We start from the raw sequence: 20,504 nt of genomic DNA on the forward strand, positions 1-20,504 counted from the left end.
TTCTGTGTGCTTTGAAAAACTGCAAAAACTTAATACTTCACTCGATTAAAAAGCTTGTTTGGTCAAAAAATAAATAACGCAGAGTTGATGAATATGTCGCGATATTTCGGAATTGATATGTAAGTATTTGATAATTTGTTTTAACTAATAATATGAGAAACACCTAATCACACCGGATGTTTCGTTTTGTCGTCCTTTTTTATTTATCTAGGTTAAAATTGAAAAGTTTGAGATTCTCACATTGTGGTAAACAGTTTATTGCTTTTTAATATTTGAAAAAACTTTATTTTTCTATACTTCTACTCTTTGATGGGGTAACTAGCTTGAAGTGTTAAGCGTTCGAAGCTCTACAGCAGACCCGAGTCTGCAAGTCAGAGAACTTTCAAGAGTCATTTCTAACTGATGAGACAGTCCATGTAGCTCGCAGAAATACGGTAGCAAATTGACTCCGAAGGTTTCTTGAGCCAATTATCAAAAAAAAAATTAATTACAGGGAAATATAAGAAATGAAAAAAAGTTGTTCATAACATAATTGATAATAACAAAAGCAATAAAAAATGTAGACAAAAAATAAATGAAATATAAAAAGTGGGTATTTATCTTAATTTAATAATTACAGTTTTTTGCAACTCCCTTGTTATCTGGAAAAGTTCGCTATTTTATCTTGTATTTCTTTTGACAGTTCGCAATCTCTTATTTTCAAGAGAATGTCCTCTCTTTTTTTTCTTTTAATGTAGGTCTGAAAATTCGTGTGTCATTCAACGTTCACAGTGTACGGGAGTTAGTGGATCGTGCGGTAAGGGAAAAATAATGAAAATAAACAAAACCGAGTGGAAGTAAATATACTCTAGAGCTTATATATGAGTATTTTTGTTTCAAGTATTGTATTGTTAAATTTTCAAACTGAGTAAATCAACGAGGTAGTTTTATCACCGCAGTCTGGGACTTACTGAACGACACAAGTATCATTTCCACTTGAACTTTTAGAACAATCAATCAAGTGTCCACTTTTTTATAAAAAAACGCTTTAAGAATTTAACAAGTTTACCATTCATTTACTAATTGGTAGAAAACCCTTCTATTACATCAAGGTCACTTTCATCGCAAAAGTTTTTAAATTTCGAAAAAAAAACCTCCTTTATTGCTTCAGTATCCTTGCGAGACGCCAGTTGATAATTCTTGCTTTTCGAGTGAATGTTCCCATGATTTTAAGTGAATAAACTGTGAGATATGTACATATAGCGTTTTGGAATCACTCTTATCCTATGTGTGTGTGTTCATTGTTATACAAGTTTTTTTCTCGTCTCAATTTTCAAATTCGATCGTAGACATCGAGTCAATTGCAACTACAAATTTAGTGAAGATTGAGTTTACCCAAATACATAAAAAATATAATTCTATGCTGCGATTTACTTTGTTGTAGCTTTTTCAGCTTTTTTACTAACCACTAATACATAATTGAGTTAACTGATCATGTACTATATCTCTCGGTCGCCTCAATCACAGTCTGATCGTATATGGTTATTCTTTTTTTATTGTGAACTAGAGAACAGATGTGGCTTATGCTTTTTTTTGTATTCAGAATTCAAACATGCCACAACTGGCTTGGTTGACCAACACAATGCCTCGAGGCCAACTGGGAGAACCAGAGATTATATTCTAGACGATCGTCCGAACGGGACCTCACAGTTGTGGGTTCGACCTCACTAAAATTTGAATTTTTATATCACTAATGTTTTTATATTTCAAATTTCAAGTTCAAAGCGAGAGAGTTTTTGAGTATAACTTGATTCACCATCATATTATTGTTGATTTTGCTTCCAATCAATTATTGTTTCGGCAATATTATCACTTGCTTGTCAGAACTTCACTTCAGATACGTTAAACGTGCAACGATGCATTATTCTGTATACAGGAAACCACGTGAGTATTATTAAAGTTAACTGTGCAACATGACTTCAAATAATTTTCAGTCGTAAAACTAGCGAGAAGTGTAAATATTCCATCGGCGCTCTCATTTCCTTTCCTTCATTCAACGCACGGCTAGACGGTTTGAAGATTGAAGTTCTGTGTAATGTGCGTTTTCAAATGAGTTTGCGGTTTAGTGCAAGTCTATATATACCCAAGAACCTTGAACTATCTGCATTCAGTTTGAAAAGTGAAGGCATGTTTATTTTTTTTATAGCGAATCACATGGGCACGAGTAAAAACTATACTATCGCGCGATTTCGTCAAATCTTTATTATGGTACCTACCAATCAAATTTCAAATTCCTTCAAGAGGGGTCTAAAATGTGCGACACATGAAAAATTTGTCAACTTATTTCGTTTAAAAATGAACATAAACTAAAGCAATTGCCCTTCCTTTCAAGCAATGAATTCTAAAGAAGCAGAACGTGCTTTGCAATGTTTGTTTGAATCCGATTCAATAACTCTTGGAAACAAATATTAGTCTTTCCAGTTTGGCAACGACATAACATCATACATTCAATTTTTCAGTCAGAAACGACAGCGTCAGCCTGAGCGCCCTATTTCCTACCAGATTCACCCTCCCCTGTAACATTGGACAATAAAGGAAAAAAAAAGTTTCATCACAACGCCTGCTGCGACATTATTGAACCAACGAAAATGCTATAATCGGATTAGATTTTACTTGAACAGTACCCTTTGTTTGTTTGCCTTCCCCACACAAAACTGCTCCAGATCCATCAGAACCACTGAAACCGGTCAGCGCAATCCAAGGAGGAAAGCAAAATGGTAGCCAGGCAACCAGTTTTGTGTGTGAGGGTGAACGAACTGTAATCTGAATTTATTATACAAATCTAAATGGATCCATCCCATGATGCTGCATAGCAGAAGCCAAGAGTTAATCTCATCTCCGTTGAAACCAGAAAGCATTGATTGGAAAGTGCTGGGTCACAACGAAACCAATGTTGAATGCTATACTTGTCATTAGAAGAAAGATTATCATGCGTCTCCATTCGGTATGGTGATACTCCAAACATACCATACATTTGTGTATCGGAACGATATACACACCAACCTGGTAAAAGTTACGTAATAAGAATCAGCCGCATATGCCTAATCACAATTGAAATAGCAACTTAGAAGGATGGGATTGTGTTCTGTAAAGACTGCGTCTCATTCCTAACATCATTACATGGAGCCACATTCGCAGTGAAGGCGAACATTTTGCTACCAAATAAGAATCCAACAGAGCACAGCAGACGACGGTACGTGTGCTGGTGGAATGTTCGACGTTTAAAACGAGTTTCCGCCGGGTCGAATTCAGATCACCGATATGGAAATGTGATTCCATAGAAACGCAGAACGAATCGCGGCCAATGCAAATGGAATCTCGTTTCCAAGTTTTGTACAGTCCAGCATCGGAAGACGTAGAGAATCAAGCCATTCCGGGATAATTTACGACTTGAGGCTTCAAAGCTGGGAGAAACATGATCCCATTTCTCTGCACTCGAAGAGTTTTTATGAATATCCCTGTACAGCAACAAACAAACAGCATGGCCGAAAAGAAAGGCATCCGAATCAGGTCATCTGCTTCCACTGCTCCTTGTTACCTGAAGTATGTTTCTATCGAAAGGAAACATCATCATTAACATGCACCAGGCCTTTTCCGAAGATCTTGCTGCCATCGCTGCCTGTCGCATATCAAATTTATTACTGTCAGCCGCACTCGGCAGATGTAAGCCTAGCAGGACAAAATATTGTACCATGTAATTAGACAGATGATGAAAAGAAAATGAAAGCATGTTATCGTAGAGCTTTATGCTGTGATGATAATAAATAAAAGCGGGGAATGAATTCATTTACCTTAGAAAGATCACATTTTGGTTATCGCTAAAAGCTTATCTTTGGTTACTCAATTACCTTATAAAAATAATCATTCATTAAAAGTAATAATGCATTTGCAGGAGAATAATTAAAATGTGCATAGCCGCCTTTAGAACATTAATTTGACTAATTAGAATATTACATAAAGCTGGTTTCAAGAACTTTACCTGAGAAGAAAATATGCTGCCACTGAAAAGGTACTGGGCTCCAAACTTAAAAAATTCAATATGTAACACCAAGAAACCTACACTTCTTTCAATACAGGCTTAAAGGTGGGAGACAGAAAATCAACTTTATAGCTTTTTGGCGTATAAGTTTTTTCGGTGCTCTTGTCTTTAATTTACGACAGCCGTCGATCAGTTTTTTTACACGACATGAGGGGACGGCGTCCTCAATGATAAATGATCGGTTATTAAATTTTCGATTGACTGTGACATTGGTCTTGATAATGAGGCTTGGGGATCAGGTTTTTAAGCACGTAACGTCACAAGCGAGTTTTTCCGTCATCAGATTGTTTGCTTCTGTGATTATTCTCGTCGCTGGATATCTTTCTCTTCTGCTTTGGTAACGACGGTAGCCAAAGGAATAATAAAACTCGGCAGTAAAAATCAATTGCTGTCGGATTGAGTGAATATTGGACGCAATACCTATTTTTCATACCAGAGCGATTTGAGCCGAGGAAACATCATTTCTTTAATTATTGAATGTTGATGTTTCTGTTTTTTCTAATCAACAAGGTTCAATGGACATTATGCAGAAGTTTATGTGCTAACCCAAACAAGAAACATCGACAGTAAACAATGAGTGTTTATAGTTCTTGAAAGTTATACATATGCAGTCAAACCTTATCTATACTGTACAATTGTCATAATGCAAAAAATAAGTTCCATAATAGTATCCTGGAAGTCCGTAGAAAATAATATTCTAGAATTGTATGATATGACACACTAGAAATGTAACTAATTTCAACACGATTTCAACCAAACAAAATCAAGTTATATCATATTACTTTTCTTAGAATCGGTGGATGCAGTTAAAAAGATTGCAAACGAATGAACTGAAAATATTGAATGTTATATAAATATCAAAAAATACAACTCCGCAGGTTGAATGTGAGCTTGCAACTCACTCAATGAGCACCATCGCATAACATTCAACTTTAGGTTCTATTATCATATTCTATTTTAGTATTGTTTATACTTGTTAGCTAATATACACACTTCAAATTAATTACCGGATCTCAGTAATTTTTGCCGAGAACGGCACCACTGAGTGCTCGGGTTAAAAAGTAATGACAGCTGTCACAACCTAACTGAAATTTCGGCACAAAATATTATCGAGCTATCACTATCGAGATTACGAATATTTTGTGCCGAAATTTCAGTTAGGTGATTCGAGATTTACGAAAAAATGTGACGGTGGTCATTATTTTTTTAACCGAGCACTCAATGGTGCCGTTCTCGGCAAAAAATACCGAGACCCGGCATTAAATTTTAAGTGTGTGTGTTTAAGTGTTTAAGTGTTATTGTCACAATGTTTCATTTCGTTGTACAATTTTTCTTATTTATTACTTCTAATGGATGAAAACGTAAGTTGAAAACCAAATTTTCATTATACGCTTCGCTCTGGCACGTAAAGCGCTCCCCTCATTTGTAGAAAATGATGCCAGCAGCGAATAATACAAACATTCATATACATTTGGAACACCGCGCTTAGATCTCAATGACGTGATGAAACCTTTATGCGTTGTTTCAAGAGGAAAGACCGATTCTTTTACGTCGGTCAAGATATTTGGCTTGTAACAACGGAGTTAACTACACTTCTTATACACACCCAAAATTGAGCATTTCAGAAAGTGTAGAGATTCAAATCGCCCTTTGGCCCTTCCGCAGAGGTATTATAACAACTGAGTGCGCATGAAACCCATCCGAAAATGTTCCACTGCAATTGAAATAAAATTGCAAAGAAATAAAAACTAATAAACCGATAACATATACTAGGTAAATGTTGAAAATGAAACGTGTCAATTTCATGATATGTCTGTTAAATCGCTGTATTTTTTACATCTCATGGATCGTATAATAACAAATTATCATATTACTCGATGTTTACCGGCAGTTTGTTAAAAAATACTGAGTATTAGAGGCGTTTATCAAAGTAATTGAGGATCTTTCGCCAAACATCTTATTTGTTATTATTGGTTGTTGTTGTTCTAATAAACAGAGAGCAAGATGCATTGAAACTGAATTACTTGTTATTCAAAACTGTCACATATTCAAATAACGACGGTTGCGTTTCTTTAAAAGCAGAATAAATGTATGTGTGCACATTATGCAATCCTTTGTTTTAAGCCATCTCGTTGAGAATCTAGTTAACACAATAGGAATATTTCAAAAAAGCATTCTTTTTCTATTATTTACTTTAATTTTTACTCCTATCGAAAATCATCAGTATTTTAGTACGGGAAGGAAACAAACCCAAATTTTAATAACATAATAGAATCTTCTATTCTTTTTTTTTTTTTTTTAAGGGGGGATTTGTTAGTAGCTTAAGTATTTATGATAAATATTAGTAAATAATGAGTATGTGTGTCCAATCACAAATGGTGACTTCTCAACACTGTTAGAAATTTGTAATTTTAATTGTTAGGATTTGTTTGCTTTCGCAATTAGGACTTATCATTCGTAGGGATTTAAACCTACTTGTCAGAAAAGGGGAAGTAAACTTACAACTAACTTAATTGCTAACTTATTGGCTATAAAGAGAGCTTATCGTAGCAATTGAGGATTGCAACGATTTTTGTCGAAAATTGTTAATAATTTTATTTGACATAGCTTCTAATGGTTCAACACCAGTAAGTCTATGTAATTCGAGTGAACCAAACCAAGGAGGACGCTTCAAAATCATTTTCAGAATTTTATTCTGAATCCTTTGGAGCGTTTTCTTCCTTGTTGAACAGCAACTTGACCAGATCGGTACAGCATAAAGCATTGCTGGTCTAAAAATTTGTTTGTAAATCAAAAGTTTGTTCTTTAAACAAAGTTTAGAATTCCTGTTAATGAGAGGATATAAACATCTCGTATATTTGATGCACTTGGCTTGTATACTCTCAATGTGCTCTTTGAAAATAAGTTTTTTATCATAAATTAGTCCCAAGTACTTAACCTTGTCGGACCAACTTAAAATAACCCCATTCATCTTGACAACGTGATTATTGTTTGGCTTGAGGAAAGAAGCCCTAGGCTTATGCGGAAAAATTATCATTTGAGTTTTAGAAGCATTGGGAGAGATTTTCCACTTTTGCAAGTAGGAAGAAAAAATATCTAAACTTTTCTGCAATCGACTGCATATGACACGAAGGCTTTTTCCTTTTACGGAAATGCTTGTGTCATCGCAGAACAATGACTTTGTGCATCCTGGAGGCAAATCAGGAAGATCTGAAGTGAATATGTTGTACAGGACTGGACCCAAGACTGAACCTTGAGGTACACCTGCTCTGACAGGAAATCTATCAGATTTTGAATTCTGATAGACAACCTGCAGAGTTCGATCAGTAAGATAATTTTTTAAAATTTTGATTAGGAAAATTGGAAAATTAAAAGTTTGCAATTTCGCAATCAAACCTTTATGCCAAACACTGTCGAATGCTTTTTCTATGTCTAAAAGAGCAGCTCCAGTGGAATAACCTTCAGATTTGTTAGCTCGTATCATATTTGTAACTCTGAGCAATTGATGAGTTGTGGAATGCCCATGGCGAAATCCAAACTGTTCATTTGCAAAAATTGAATTTTCGTTGATGTGTGACATCATTCTGTTAAGAATAATTCTCTCAAACAGTTTACTTATTGAAGAAAGCAAACTGATTGGTCGATAACTTGAAACTTCAGCTGGGTTCTTATCCGGTTTTAAAATGGGAGTAATTTTTGCATTTTTCCATAATTTGGGAAAATATGCAATTTTGAAGCAGCAATTGAAAATTTTCACTAAAAATTCTATTGTGCTCTCAGGGAGATGTTTGATAAGTATATTAAAGATTCCATCGTCACCAGGTGCTTTCATATTTTTGAAATTTTTAATAATTGATTTAATCTCATTCAAGTTAGTTTCAATTATTTCTGCAGGTAAAAAATTCTGGGAAGAAATTAAATCAAATTGACGTGTGACTCCATTTTCAATTGGACTCACAAAATTCAAATTTGAGTTATGAACACTCTCAAACTGCTGAGCAAGTCTTTGAGCCTTTTGTTCATTGGATACAAGAAAACGTTCACCATCTTTTAAAACTGGAATAGGCTTTGAAGGTTTCTTAAGAATCTTCGACAGCTTCCAAAATGGTTTTGAATATGGTTTCAATTTTTCAACTTTAGTCTCAAAATTTTGATTTCTCAGAAGAGTAAATCTATGCTTAATCTCTTTCTGTAAATCTTTATAAATAGTTTTAAAAACAGGGTCACGAGAACGTTGATATTGACGTCTGCGGACATTTTTCAAACGAATTAGAAGTTGAAGATTTTCGTCAATTATTGATGAATCAAATTTCACTTGAGCCTTTGGAACAGAATAATTCCTGGCATCAACAATTGCACATTTTAATGCTTCCAAAGCGGAATCAATATTCACTTCGTTTTGCAAATCAAGCTCATTATTGAAATTTCTCTCAATATGAGTTTTGTATCTTTCCCAATTAGCCTTGTTATAATTAAAAACAGAGCTCATAGGGTTTAAAACTGATTCATGTGATAAAGAAAAAGTTATTGGAAGATGGTCAGAATCAAAGTCAGCATGTGTGATCAAATCACTACATACATGACTTTGATCTGTTAGCACCAAATCAATTGTTGAAGGGTTTCTTAAAGAAGAAAAGCATGTGGGACTATTCGGAGACAAAATAGAATAGTATCCTGAAGAACAATCATTGAATAAAATTTTGCCATTGGAATTACTTTGAGAATTATTCCATGAACGATGTTTAGCGTTAAAATCGCCGATTATGAAAAATTTCGAACGATTTCTGGTGAGTTTTTGTAAATCACCTTTAAAATAATTTTTGAGCTCGCGTGTGCATTGAAATGGTAAATATGCTGCGGCAATAAATAAAATCCCAAGCTCAGTTTGAACTTCAATTCCCAAAGTTTCAATAACTTTCGTCTCAAGATGGGGAAGAGCACGATGTTTAATTCGGCGATGAATAATAATTGCAACTCCACCGCCGGAACCCTGAATCCTATCATATCTATGAACCACGTAATTGGGATCATATTTTAATTTTATGTTAGGTTTCAAAAATGTTTCAGTAATAATTGCAATATGCACATTATTTACTGTTAAAAAATTAAAAAGCTCATTCTCATTGGCCTTCAATGAGCGAGCATTCCAATTTAATATTTTAATTGTTTTATTTAAAATCATTGCTAAATTTTAAATTAGAAACAATTTTAATAGTAAAATTTGTGCCTATTTGAATAGCTTCAAACATTGATTTTGCCTGCAACATGGCGTTCATAAGATCGAACATTGCCTGTTGCAAAAAAGAAAGTTTACCTGCCGTAATAGGCCCCAGGCAGTTGACATTAGAAAAAATATTTTCGGTAGCAATATTAGCTGGAGTGATAGGTGTACAATTATTTTCTAGCGTGTTTTGCTTACCCATATTAACGGTTATTTTCGAACTACCAACACTAGGCGGTATAATGTTCGAACTACCTGTAACCTGTGCATAAGTTAAACGGGTGTGCAAAGGAGTAGGTAAACTATGCGTCACTGGTACGCTTGGAGAATTTTGTTTTGAAGTTGGTTTTATTTGAGAAATTGAAATTTGTTTACCTTGCCTTGCCTTAACAATTGCTAAACGGACTGGGCATTGATAAAAATTTGACATATGGTTGCCGTTACAATTCGCACAGCGAAAATTTTTACTCTCTTTCACAGGACATGTGTCCTTTTTGTGAGAAGAGTCTCCACAATTAAGACATTTTTGGTCCATGTTACAGAATTTAGAACCATGGCCATAACGTTGGCAAGTACGGCATTGGGTGATATGCTTTTCACCTCCGCCATACTTCCTATAAATTTCCCACTTTACACGCACATTATACAAAGCATGTGCTTTTTCAAAAAAATTTAAGTTGTTAACCTCATTGCGGTTAAAATGAATTAAATAGTTAACAAGGGAAATTCCAGTTCTCTGACTGTTTTCGCCTCGTGATTTTTGTTTCATTAGAATTACTTGGGTAGGGGCTATGCCAAGTAATTCTGTTAAAGTAAGTTTGATCTCATCAACGGTTTGATCGTTGGTGAGACCTTTCAAAACAACCTTGAACGGCTTGGCGTTCTTGGTGTCATATGTAAAAAATTTGTACATTTGTCAGTTAAATACTGAACAAGACGATCACGACCCTTTACTGAGTCGGCTAATAAGCGGCATTCACCTCTACGGCCAATTTGATAGGTAACTTTAACGTCAGAAACAAACGTTGAAAGTTCCTTTTTGAATATATTAAATTCAGAAGAAATAGTTACCACAATAGGTGGAACTTTCTCCTTTTTTAAAGATTTTATATTTTGTATAGTTTCATTATTGGTAACTTCCATTTCACCAGCTTCTTGCTCAGGCAAAATATCAAAAGGATTGTCACTACAGACACTCGATGTGTCAGAAAGAGATGCCTCTCTTTTCCTCCCCGCAGCGATGCGAGGTTTCTTTTTCCGTCCAGCCATTTCAGGTGATACGAAAAAAGTTAAAACAAATGTTAAATTCAAAAGTAGGTAGTCTTGAGAAAGACTGATGGGAAATAACTTTCAGGTAATCTTTAAAAGACACACTGACAAAACACAAACTTTGAAGCTATAGGCAGTCAAAGACCAGTCCACAAGCAACCGAAAAAACGTCTGATCTGTAGGACAGTTCAAGACGCACTGAATCTTCTATTCTAAAAAGTGCCGCTTTTCGGGCGTTATATATTAAAAAGTGAAAGATCTAAATTAAACATTCTATTTAAAGCTGCCACATAAATTCTCATTAAAAAAAACAACAAACGAAAAACCGACGGGGGTTTCACTTGACTTCAGGAAAAGCGTGAGCTTATTACTCGTAGCAGGAAAGATATATATAGAAAGAGATAGCAAACATATCAGTACTATACACACGAAAGCGCTGTCTCCGCCGCAGACAAGTCACTGTAAGAAACTGAAGCCATGCAACAGTACACTCAACAAAAATGGGAGGGTATAAATGGAACGAAAGATAACCAAGCACACAAAAAATAAAAAAAAAATTAAATATCTGATACACATGTGTAATTTTCTTACTTCTTTTCATATTCATTTTTTCCTGCCCGTTGTCTCTATAGTCTAGAAGAAGAAGAAAAGAGAAATCCAATGTCAAGAAACAGAAATACAGATAAAAAATAAATAAAAAAAAAGCAAGGCAGCGCAGAATACCACTCCCTCGTCTATCTATCTCCGGTGAGAGACAACGGTTGAAATGTGAATAGTGAAGAAAGAAGGAACCCAACGGGATGTGAAGCCACTTGAGAAGTCATCTACGTAGTTTTGCTGTTTTATGTCGATTTAGGAAGAACGAGTCAAACACGCAAAAAGTGGCCCTTTTTCGTACAGCAGAACTGTGGGAATATTGTTTTCGATTGATATTCTCTCTATGTTCGTTTCTCTTATTTTTTACCTTCTTTTTCAACAACAAACAAATATATTGTTTAAGTAATGATTGAAAACATTTCTGTCGTCCAGCCAAAACCAAAACCGAAACTCATCGTATTGAACGAATGTGGGGAATGATGTGATATTTTTTTTTTTTTTGATAAATGCCAGCAACTTTAAAATTATGATACTACATATGATAATTCCTACAACATCAACTAAACTACAGCATGCTAAGTAGACATTCTATCGAACGAAACTAATGCTACATCTTTTTTCATTCCTAAACTTCTATAGATTCTCAGTGAACAGTTCTTCTCCTCCCTTGTCGCAGTAGTAATAATATCATCAGTTCTGTGTTTAAGAACTGCAACTCCTACCAGGTCAGAACATGCAAATTATTAATCAACTGATGAAAGAAGCAGAATGATTTTTTACGACTTCATAATTAACTTCGAAATTAATTGAAATCTTAATTTTCTTCAGAAGCGCAGCTTCACGAAAGCTATCCAAAGCCCACATAATATCAAAAGCCTTCAGAACTATGCCGCCATTATCGGAAACCATCACAAAGACCAGACTTCCAGATGAGTAGCAATAATGGGTGTGATTTACGACCCTCTAGTTAAAATGTCAAATGATAGCTTCTTTGAAACTTTTAATCCTAAACCTGCTGACCGGAGCATTTTAATGAAAACCGGGTATTAGATATATAAATTTGACAGAAATTTTCAGATTACATCTTTTGTTTCACAGTTCTCCGTCTCCTTGTCATATTTTAATAAATTCAATGTATCGATAATGACAGCTATCAGCAATAATCCTCAAAGTGAAACATATTGAGGAAATTTCTCTGCTAAAATGAACAGGACAAGGTGCCAATTGTTGAATCAATAAAAATAAATTTCATCCCTAATTAGTTCTTAATTGCAGTCATATATCCTCGGTAGTACTTTATGATAATTTCCCATAATTTTTACAACCATTTGTGTTGTAATAAAATTGAATCAAACAAAAATTGATAATCACACACGCTCCCGTCACCACCTATCGACCCCTCGTAAATGGCTTCTTTTACGAGGGTTTCAAAAAGTTTATGGTTTGTTTGGCTGACGCTTTTTTATATGACTTTATGCGATCTAACACCACATAACCACGCACACTCCAAGTAAACAGTAGGAAAAAGTGATGAGAACTCGGACTGAGGGAAAATCTTAGTCTGATCGTTCCTTTTTCCCTGCCCTGTCTTTGACTCTTTTTTGTTTTGGGTAGAAACATTTTGTAAAACAATAAAAATTATGAGCTTTTATGTGCATGTCGCCCAGACCGAACCATACGCTTCCAGGTCGCGATTTTACTCGTACTCACACCCAAGACCAAAGCTCGTAACCATAAAAATTTCATTGTTGTCTCTCATACGGTCGTTTATAAGAGTCCCCGAACTCGGACCAACCATCAGCTGTCTATTCTCCGAAGCATCCAACAAACACCACATTACGGAAGGAGGTAATTGTTAACAAATTATAAAAATGAGTCGAGACTTGTTTATTGAATAATACCGCTGTTAATGGCTTCATTCTGATTCTGCTCTCACGGAAAAATATTTATTTTCCGTAAAGACATATTCTGTTCAGTAGCAGAACCAGGAGTCGTCAATACTCATAAAATCGATTATATAGCTCAAATCGTATGATATAGTTAACCAGCATTGGCTGGCATGTAAATTAAGATTATGGCTTATGCTGCTGAAGAAGTGACTCCTCCTAAGCTGTATTATTGCTACTACTGCTCAAATCATCAATATACATTTAGTTGTTTGAAGCTTAACGTTTATCAATTAACTCACTAAGAACAACAATTCGAACGTACAAAATAGATCAAAGCACACCATTAATCAACGCAAAATAAAATATATAATCCTTGGCAGGCATTAAATAACTTCTAGTAATAAATTGTACGTAATTCCTCAAGCTAGTTAAGCTCACCGAGAAAGTGGCGCTATCTAGTTGCAACAAACGTACACTACGTTCAGAGGCATTTTTACTTCCATATCTTGCCGGCTAGGGTTCGCATGAATAGCTCAAAAGCTTCTGGCCGTAATGAGTTAGATCCTTTTCAGCTTACGTAACGTCAGATGGAGTAGTTTTAACCCTCCCTTTATTGCAGCTTCCACCAAGGTTGTTCATCCATGATTGAAAGTAAATTCACTAACGACTTTTACGTTTGTCCAAGCTCGACAGAGAACAGCGAGTGAACGTTTTAATCAGTGATGGCATGAACTCGTGCAAAGTTGAACTGAGTAACACTTTTCCAGATTTGAATCCAACTTGAATCTACTTCCTCTCGATAGTTTGAGTTTTTTTGCACCGCACACTCTGATCGATTGAGTTTAAATGCGTGCAATGCATGCGGTGCACGATGTATCCAGCGATGCAGGCGATAATGTAACGCGATGAGTTTTGTTTTTAGATCGAATTTATGCTTTCAAAGGACAATGCAACAAACTGTTGCAGCAGACGCGGCGCGAATTTCATCGCAATTCGATTTTTATGCAATTGTTGTTATGCAGGATTCAAACTCAAATCCAACTCAAGTGTAGTGCACTGTTAGTAGGGCAAAGTGCAAACCGAAAATAAATGTGCAAGCAAGTTCAAAAACTCACTTGGATACGAGTGCAAAGTCACACTGCCTACTCTGGTTTTAATACATATTTGCTAAATAAAAAATCAGATTCGAATATTTTATTATGAAGCCGATTTACTGCCATGATTTGCGGCATCATCATTGTAGTATCAAATTGGACATCACTATTACCGTTACAACAGTAAAACGCAAATAGAAATCAAAATTCGGTAAAGGGAAAATACGAACTTATTCTAACAATGTCATGAGCAGCGAGTAACACATTTACCCGATACATTTCTAAAGCTTCCTACAAACCATGCGACCCTATCATAAACTTTGCCCAACTATGCTGCGGCTTGGTACATGACCAAGAGCGTCCACGAACACGTTCAACCATTCTCTCGTTGTCTTCTCATTCGTCCATCTATCCGTTTCACGCACTGTACAAGGCGATCGTCGTCACAGGCAACCGGTTTCTATGCCACACCCCAAATCCAAATCGGCCATCATGCTATTACCACTACACACTAAACGGAACACTCTCGCTCGTATACCGTATGCTGTTTTCACACATGCGCCCGCCAGAGAACCAAAACTCGACCCGTTTCCCTCCTACTTGAACGAATTGAATTTCCTCAAGCGATGGTGCAGCAAATGGTGGACGTAACGATCGGTGATAATGAACTTTCACCACATGCGCAGTCTCCGGTTGGTTCTTTCTCCATTCTTTCATCCCACAGCGGTTTAACGATGGATTCCTGCGCTGCCAGAACGAACATATTTTCATATTTTATGGCCCTTAGCGCCGCCATGAAGGCATGCTAATCAAGCTAATGGAAACCACTTTTCCCTGCAACTGAGAAGCTTTACTAGCCAGTTATTTAGAAAATTATTGATAAGGAAGGTCTACTTAAGAAGCGAATTCAAAAGCAGAGCAATTAGAAGAAAGCCATAACGGGTCGCATAAAAGTTTAATAAAACTCTTTCTATAATATTTGTGTTTTATTGCACTAGAATATTACTTTATGCCATGCCACAGACATATGCTGGACTGTTGTTCGCAGTCTTTTAAAATTAGTCCGGACAGACGGTTCTATGTGGCAAATTCAATTAAATATCCATTAATCATTCGTTAGATACAGTTTGGAAGACTGTATTTTGATCGCATCGCGCGAACAAACTTTTTGATCCAGTGTTCATCTTATCGTGATATGGATTGCAGAAAAAACTATGGATTTGAAAAAAATGTTATAAGGCAACTTAAATGAGATATTTTTGACAAGGATTGCAGTTGAATAAAAGTTGAAAACTAATATGTTCTTTTTCCTGGAGCTGAGATTAACACTCAGCACATAAAATATATTAAATCGGTAAGTCATCACAAACACAAAATCACAATAATGGGAAGGCACCTTTTCCTCATCAAAAAGATTTGGTAATGCTCTTGAAAATATTTTAGATTTACATTTTATGTGTTCAATGAGTTTATATATTTTTTTACAATTCCGTCAAAAAACATTAAAACTACCATACTAATCGAACTTCAAAGTAACTAATTCACATAAATCTGATTGTAATTTGACTGAAAAAAGATGTCTTAATACTGTTTGGTATCTCGGAAATTTCGTGCCTGCCTACAAATGCTCAAAGTTAGTATTGTATTGTAACCGTCTTTATTTGATGTAATTATATATTTTTAATTTCGAACCTTCGTATTAGCACATTAGTAAGGGACAAATACAGCTGCAACAATATGAATTGCAGTTTGGCCGATTAGGCAGGATTTTTCAAAAGACGTCCGTGTGCTGTTCAGTGAGTTGTATCGAGGATAGGACCAGATACCCCCTCCCCCCCTCCTTTCTGGGGCAATTGGTATTGCGCAGGCAGATTGGCTTGAAACAGGAGAAATGCACAGAACACAGTTCGGTTTCAGCATTTTGGCAGGTCCTCAAATCTTGTTACATAAATAATTTCTGCCAAAGCGTAGGGAAAACCACTTTTTTCTCTTAAACTTTTGCATTGAGATACTAACAAATAAAAAATAACTTATGCGCTACACTGGCACCTCTAAAGCAGGCATTAGACGAAGCAAATATTTGCTATTTTTGGTACATATTTCATTTGCACATAATAAAATTCTTACCAAAAATAGCAAATATTTCCTTCGTCTAATACCTTCTTAAGGTTAGTCGAACGAGGTGATGATTTATGTACCTGCAACATGTTGCTATTAAATAAAAAAATATCATTAAACCGCATCTTGAGCAAGAGCCAAGTTTTTGACTCAATGGTCAATAATTGAAATTGAAATTATTCGGGAAATATATTATCAGGAACAATATTCCAATATTCATAAATTTAACAGATGTCTAATCATTCTAGTACTTTTTGGTTTTTGCCCGTCACCATCCAGCGGAGCATGAAGTAATTTTATAATTTGCAATTATCTTACCTCCACATATTTGAAGGAAGCAGGGCCCAACGAAATTGTCTGCCCCGGGCCCCCCAACACCCGAATCTAGCCTTGGCGCTAGCTCAGTAATTGTTGGCATTGTCAATGTACACTAGAGTGGGGCAGAGTGATCGGTTTTCCAGAACCAAGTTTTGTTGGTTCTTTTTGGGGCTCAAAACAATCCTAAACTTTTCGGAAGTCGATTGGTTTCATCTCCGCCTGCCGCATTGCATTTCATATTTGTATGGGAAAACCAACTTTTTTGCATTTCCCTTTCTAGTGAGCTCAGTTGCTTTATGCATGCACTTAATTACGTTAAAGTATAGAATTTTAGATGCTTATAACTTTGCAAAACACACTGCAGACCTAGAGTGTCCCGGAACAATGTATAGCTGTTCAAAGTTGAGTATATCGAATTAAATGCTGAAAATCATTTTTCTTGCCAACACTACCTGTGCACCGGCGTCGTAGGATTTCTATCGGAAGTAACTTGTCGTAGCGAGTTCATACACTTAGCTGGACTAAGCAAACAAATTTCAATTTTCAGGGCGCAGGGTTGCAGAGGTTAATTATATTAGAAATCTGATTGACGGCGGTACACTGGTAGTGTTGGCAGGAAACATGATTTTCAGCATTTACATCGACATACTCAGCTTGATACAGCAATAGCATTTTTATGGACATCGTAGCTTCTTAGTATCTTCGGCAAAGTTGTTAAGAATTAAAAAACCTGCCTATTGAAGTTTAAAAACGTATGGTTTAGGTCATTTGAAGCTTTCTAGAATAAAAAATGCAAAAAAGCCGGTTTTTCTATACTAAGCTTCATACAAATTGGAAACGCAATACGCCAAGCTAAGACAAAATTAAGAAATTTAATAAATTTAGGATTGTTTGGGGTCCCAATTGGAACAAAAAAATAACTTGGTTCTGGTTTTGTGCTATCAAGTTTCATTTTTATTTAATAACCAACAAGTAGTTTTGATTCTAGAATTTTCAAGAACAATACAAATTAACGAATCAAAGCACCGTGGTAATTCCTCAGCTAGTTCAGAAAAACAAAGAAAACTAAACGGACCTAAAAAACTTGCAAAATACTTCAATAAAACATTGTGGGAACACTGGTCAACACAGGTGCACTCCAAAGGCTCAAACCAGCAAAAAAAGAAAGGTTAATTTTGCTGTCCCTAGTCATTGCTATTTTATCAGAGACTTGAATGAGTTTTCTCGTAAACATAACGTCAAATCCGGCGAGCAATTTCTATACGACACTCTCACGTAAGTTGACGCGTTTTGGTAATGCTATAATAATATTTCATTTTTTTCTGATTTGAGCTTTCGGAACACTTTTTTTCCATTTTGTCGACCAGTGTTATTTTTGTTCCAATTTTGACAGTATCGCCACTCTGTATACATGTGCTCTACCTTAAGCAACTTTGATTTTTTTTAAATCAATCTTTACTTACACTTGAAAGGACTTAAGTTCTTGTTTTAATCGATATATGCTCAGCGTGCAGCCAAACCTAACCAAACGCCAAAAACATTTTTTCGAGCAATGTTAATAACTCAGTTTTAAAAAAAAAGTGGTGCTTGGTTCTGTCTAGTCGCACACCGACCAGATCAAACGACTCCTAAACGATCATAGATTAATAACAAAAATTATAAATGTTAGAACAGATGCATTTCCAAAAATACTACAAGGTATACAGCCCTAGGGTTGTATGAAATGGTGACGTGGGACTAAACACTGTAATTAGGGGATTTTTTGTTACAAAATATACAGAGTCTGCAGACAGAATCAATGTGTTTATTTTCAGCCTCCCCTGGAAATCAATTTTTGGAATATATTCAACAACACTCGAAGAAATACCATTTATATTTGGCGATATTATGCCTTTAGTATTTTTTTTTGCAAAAAAATATGTATTTAACAAGGCACAAACATATCGTGCTTGTTGAAGAAGCACCAAGAATTTCTCATAATGCGTCAAAGTCAGAATTATCTCTATATCCTCAAAAACCAAATCAAATAATGCTTACGTTATCATAATGAATGGTTTTGTCATATTTAACTCTAACTAAATCAAATCTATAGTATGGATATTACTTTCAAAATAATATGGAAGCCCTTACAAAGGTTCATCAATTGGAAAACATAAGAAAATATTTTGAACAAAATTCCTCACAAGTTCCAGCAAAAAATCGTAGAAATCCACAATTACATTTTTATTTTTTGCTTTACAATTTTTTCATTTGCCTGCAACTACATTCGCTGTATTACGAAGACAGGAAATATACGTTTATTATGGTGAAGCTTAGAATAATAATATATCATCTAACAATTTTGAAATATAAAAAGAGATTCTGTACGAATCTTACTAAATAAACTAAAAAATCACAAGCATTCGCAGGTTCTTACTCTTCTATAAATGTATATATTTAGGAATTTACTCTTTCGATACTATCCGGTCACGATTATTTAGTGAATATCGAAGATAAAATTTAAAAAATATCCGTTGCAAAAATTTACAATTCTTGTTGAGTAATTCATGGCAATCATATTTATGAAATAAACTTTCAATCACCATCAACAGCAGCATTGTAGTTTTTCCTCAATTGCATACGAATAGAAATGTACGAACAAAAGTGTACCACTGCAATACGAATAGTACTGCTGCAGTACGAATAGAAGAGTACCAATGCAATCATAGACGACGAGAGACCTGCGGTTCTATACTCCACTGGTACTGTTGCTTTTACTGGCATGTTTTTTTCAAGACATCAGTTTTTATTAGGTTCTATAGTACCTAACACGCAGGTTTAGAGATTGTTCAAGGATGGGTATTGTTTCAAACTTTTAGGAAAACTTTTACCTTCGAGACATCATATTAGTCTAAGCTCATGGAAGCAAAAATAAATTGACCTATTGGGACGGGGAGACTCTGTCAATTTTTATTTCGAAATTGATACAGGGAATATCACAGGGAACGGATGGTGTCCATTCACGTCGTCTGTGCTAGGAATGCTCGCATGTAATTGGTTCATTATTCGCGTAAATTTGTTATTGAAATTATTATCAATTTTACCGCTTAGCAATGAAATTAGAGTGATAATTAACACATTACAAAATTGTTATACATTTTATCTATCCAACAACATATTGGTTATTGTTATCCATCATGTGGTTATGCTGTTATTAGCGTTTGAAATCTGACGCAACATTTGCCCGTTTCATTTCCAATTTTACAGAATGCATCCCAGTATAGTAAACAAAGACGTGTCCCACGTCAAAAAATGCTAAAATACAGTGTTATTGAATTCTAAGAAAGTACTACCAACAACCCCCCTTTCCCCTGATTTGGCGGAAAATCCTTCTTTTGTACGTAAAAAAATATTATAAAGGAGAAACTTTTATCTCACAAACATCTTACTTTTGTAACTAACAGGTAGTGATTATCAAACAAAACAAATTACTTATATTTTATTGTATTGAAATAACAAGAAAATCTACACGAAGTCTAGTAAAAATAATATGTAAAACAAAACTACAGATAAACAAGAATATTTTTTCTCGGGAAATTAAACTACTATCTCTAAACGTGTATTTCGTCCACAAATTAGTTCTAACTTAGATTCAAAATAATTGGTAAAAGAAAACTTTATGAATTTATAATACACTAGCTGACCCGGTAAACTTCGTCTCGCCTATTTTAGTGTTCAATTTAATAATTTTAAACATTTCAAATTCATTGATTTCATGCGATTTGTTTATATCATTTGAATTGATTGGTTTTATCGGAATGACAACATCCTCGACTTTTGGCTTTTGTACATCACCTCTATTCTGGAAATATATTGAATGCATTTCAGTTATTTTCGTTGTTTTTTAGAATGTGAAAGTGGTCATCTTCGAATTCAAAATG

General features: G+C 35.1%; 1 protein-coding gene across 3 annotated transcripts in view; it reads right to left on the reverse strand.

Annotated features, from left to right (window-relative positions):
• LOC129718119 (homeobox protein abdominal-B) overlaps window positions 1-20,504 on the reverse strand; it is a 44,842-nt gene that overhangs the window by 17,994 nt on the left and 6,344 nt on the right. For 2 of the 3 annotated variants that reach the window (XM_055668546.1, XM_055668547.1), the window contains exon 2: window positions 11,160-11,201. The exons of the other annotated variant lie outside the window; for it this stretch is intronic. In XM_055668546.1, the coding sequence (XP_055524521.1) occupies window positions 11,160-11,201 (42 nt within the window). The remainder of the gene's footprint in view (window positions 1-11,159; window positions 11,202-20,504) is intronic. 3 annotated transcript variants of the gene reach the window in all.

This window comes from Wyeomyia smithii, chromosome 1, assembly GCF_029784165.1.
Source record: "Wyeomyia smithii strain HCP4-BCI-WySm-NY-G18 chromosome 1, ASM2978416v1, whole genome shotgun sequence".
Taxonomy (NCBI): domain Eukaryota; kingdom Metazoa; phylum Arthropoda; class Insecta; order Diptera; family Culicidae; genus Wyeomyia; species Wyeomyia smithii.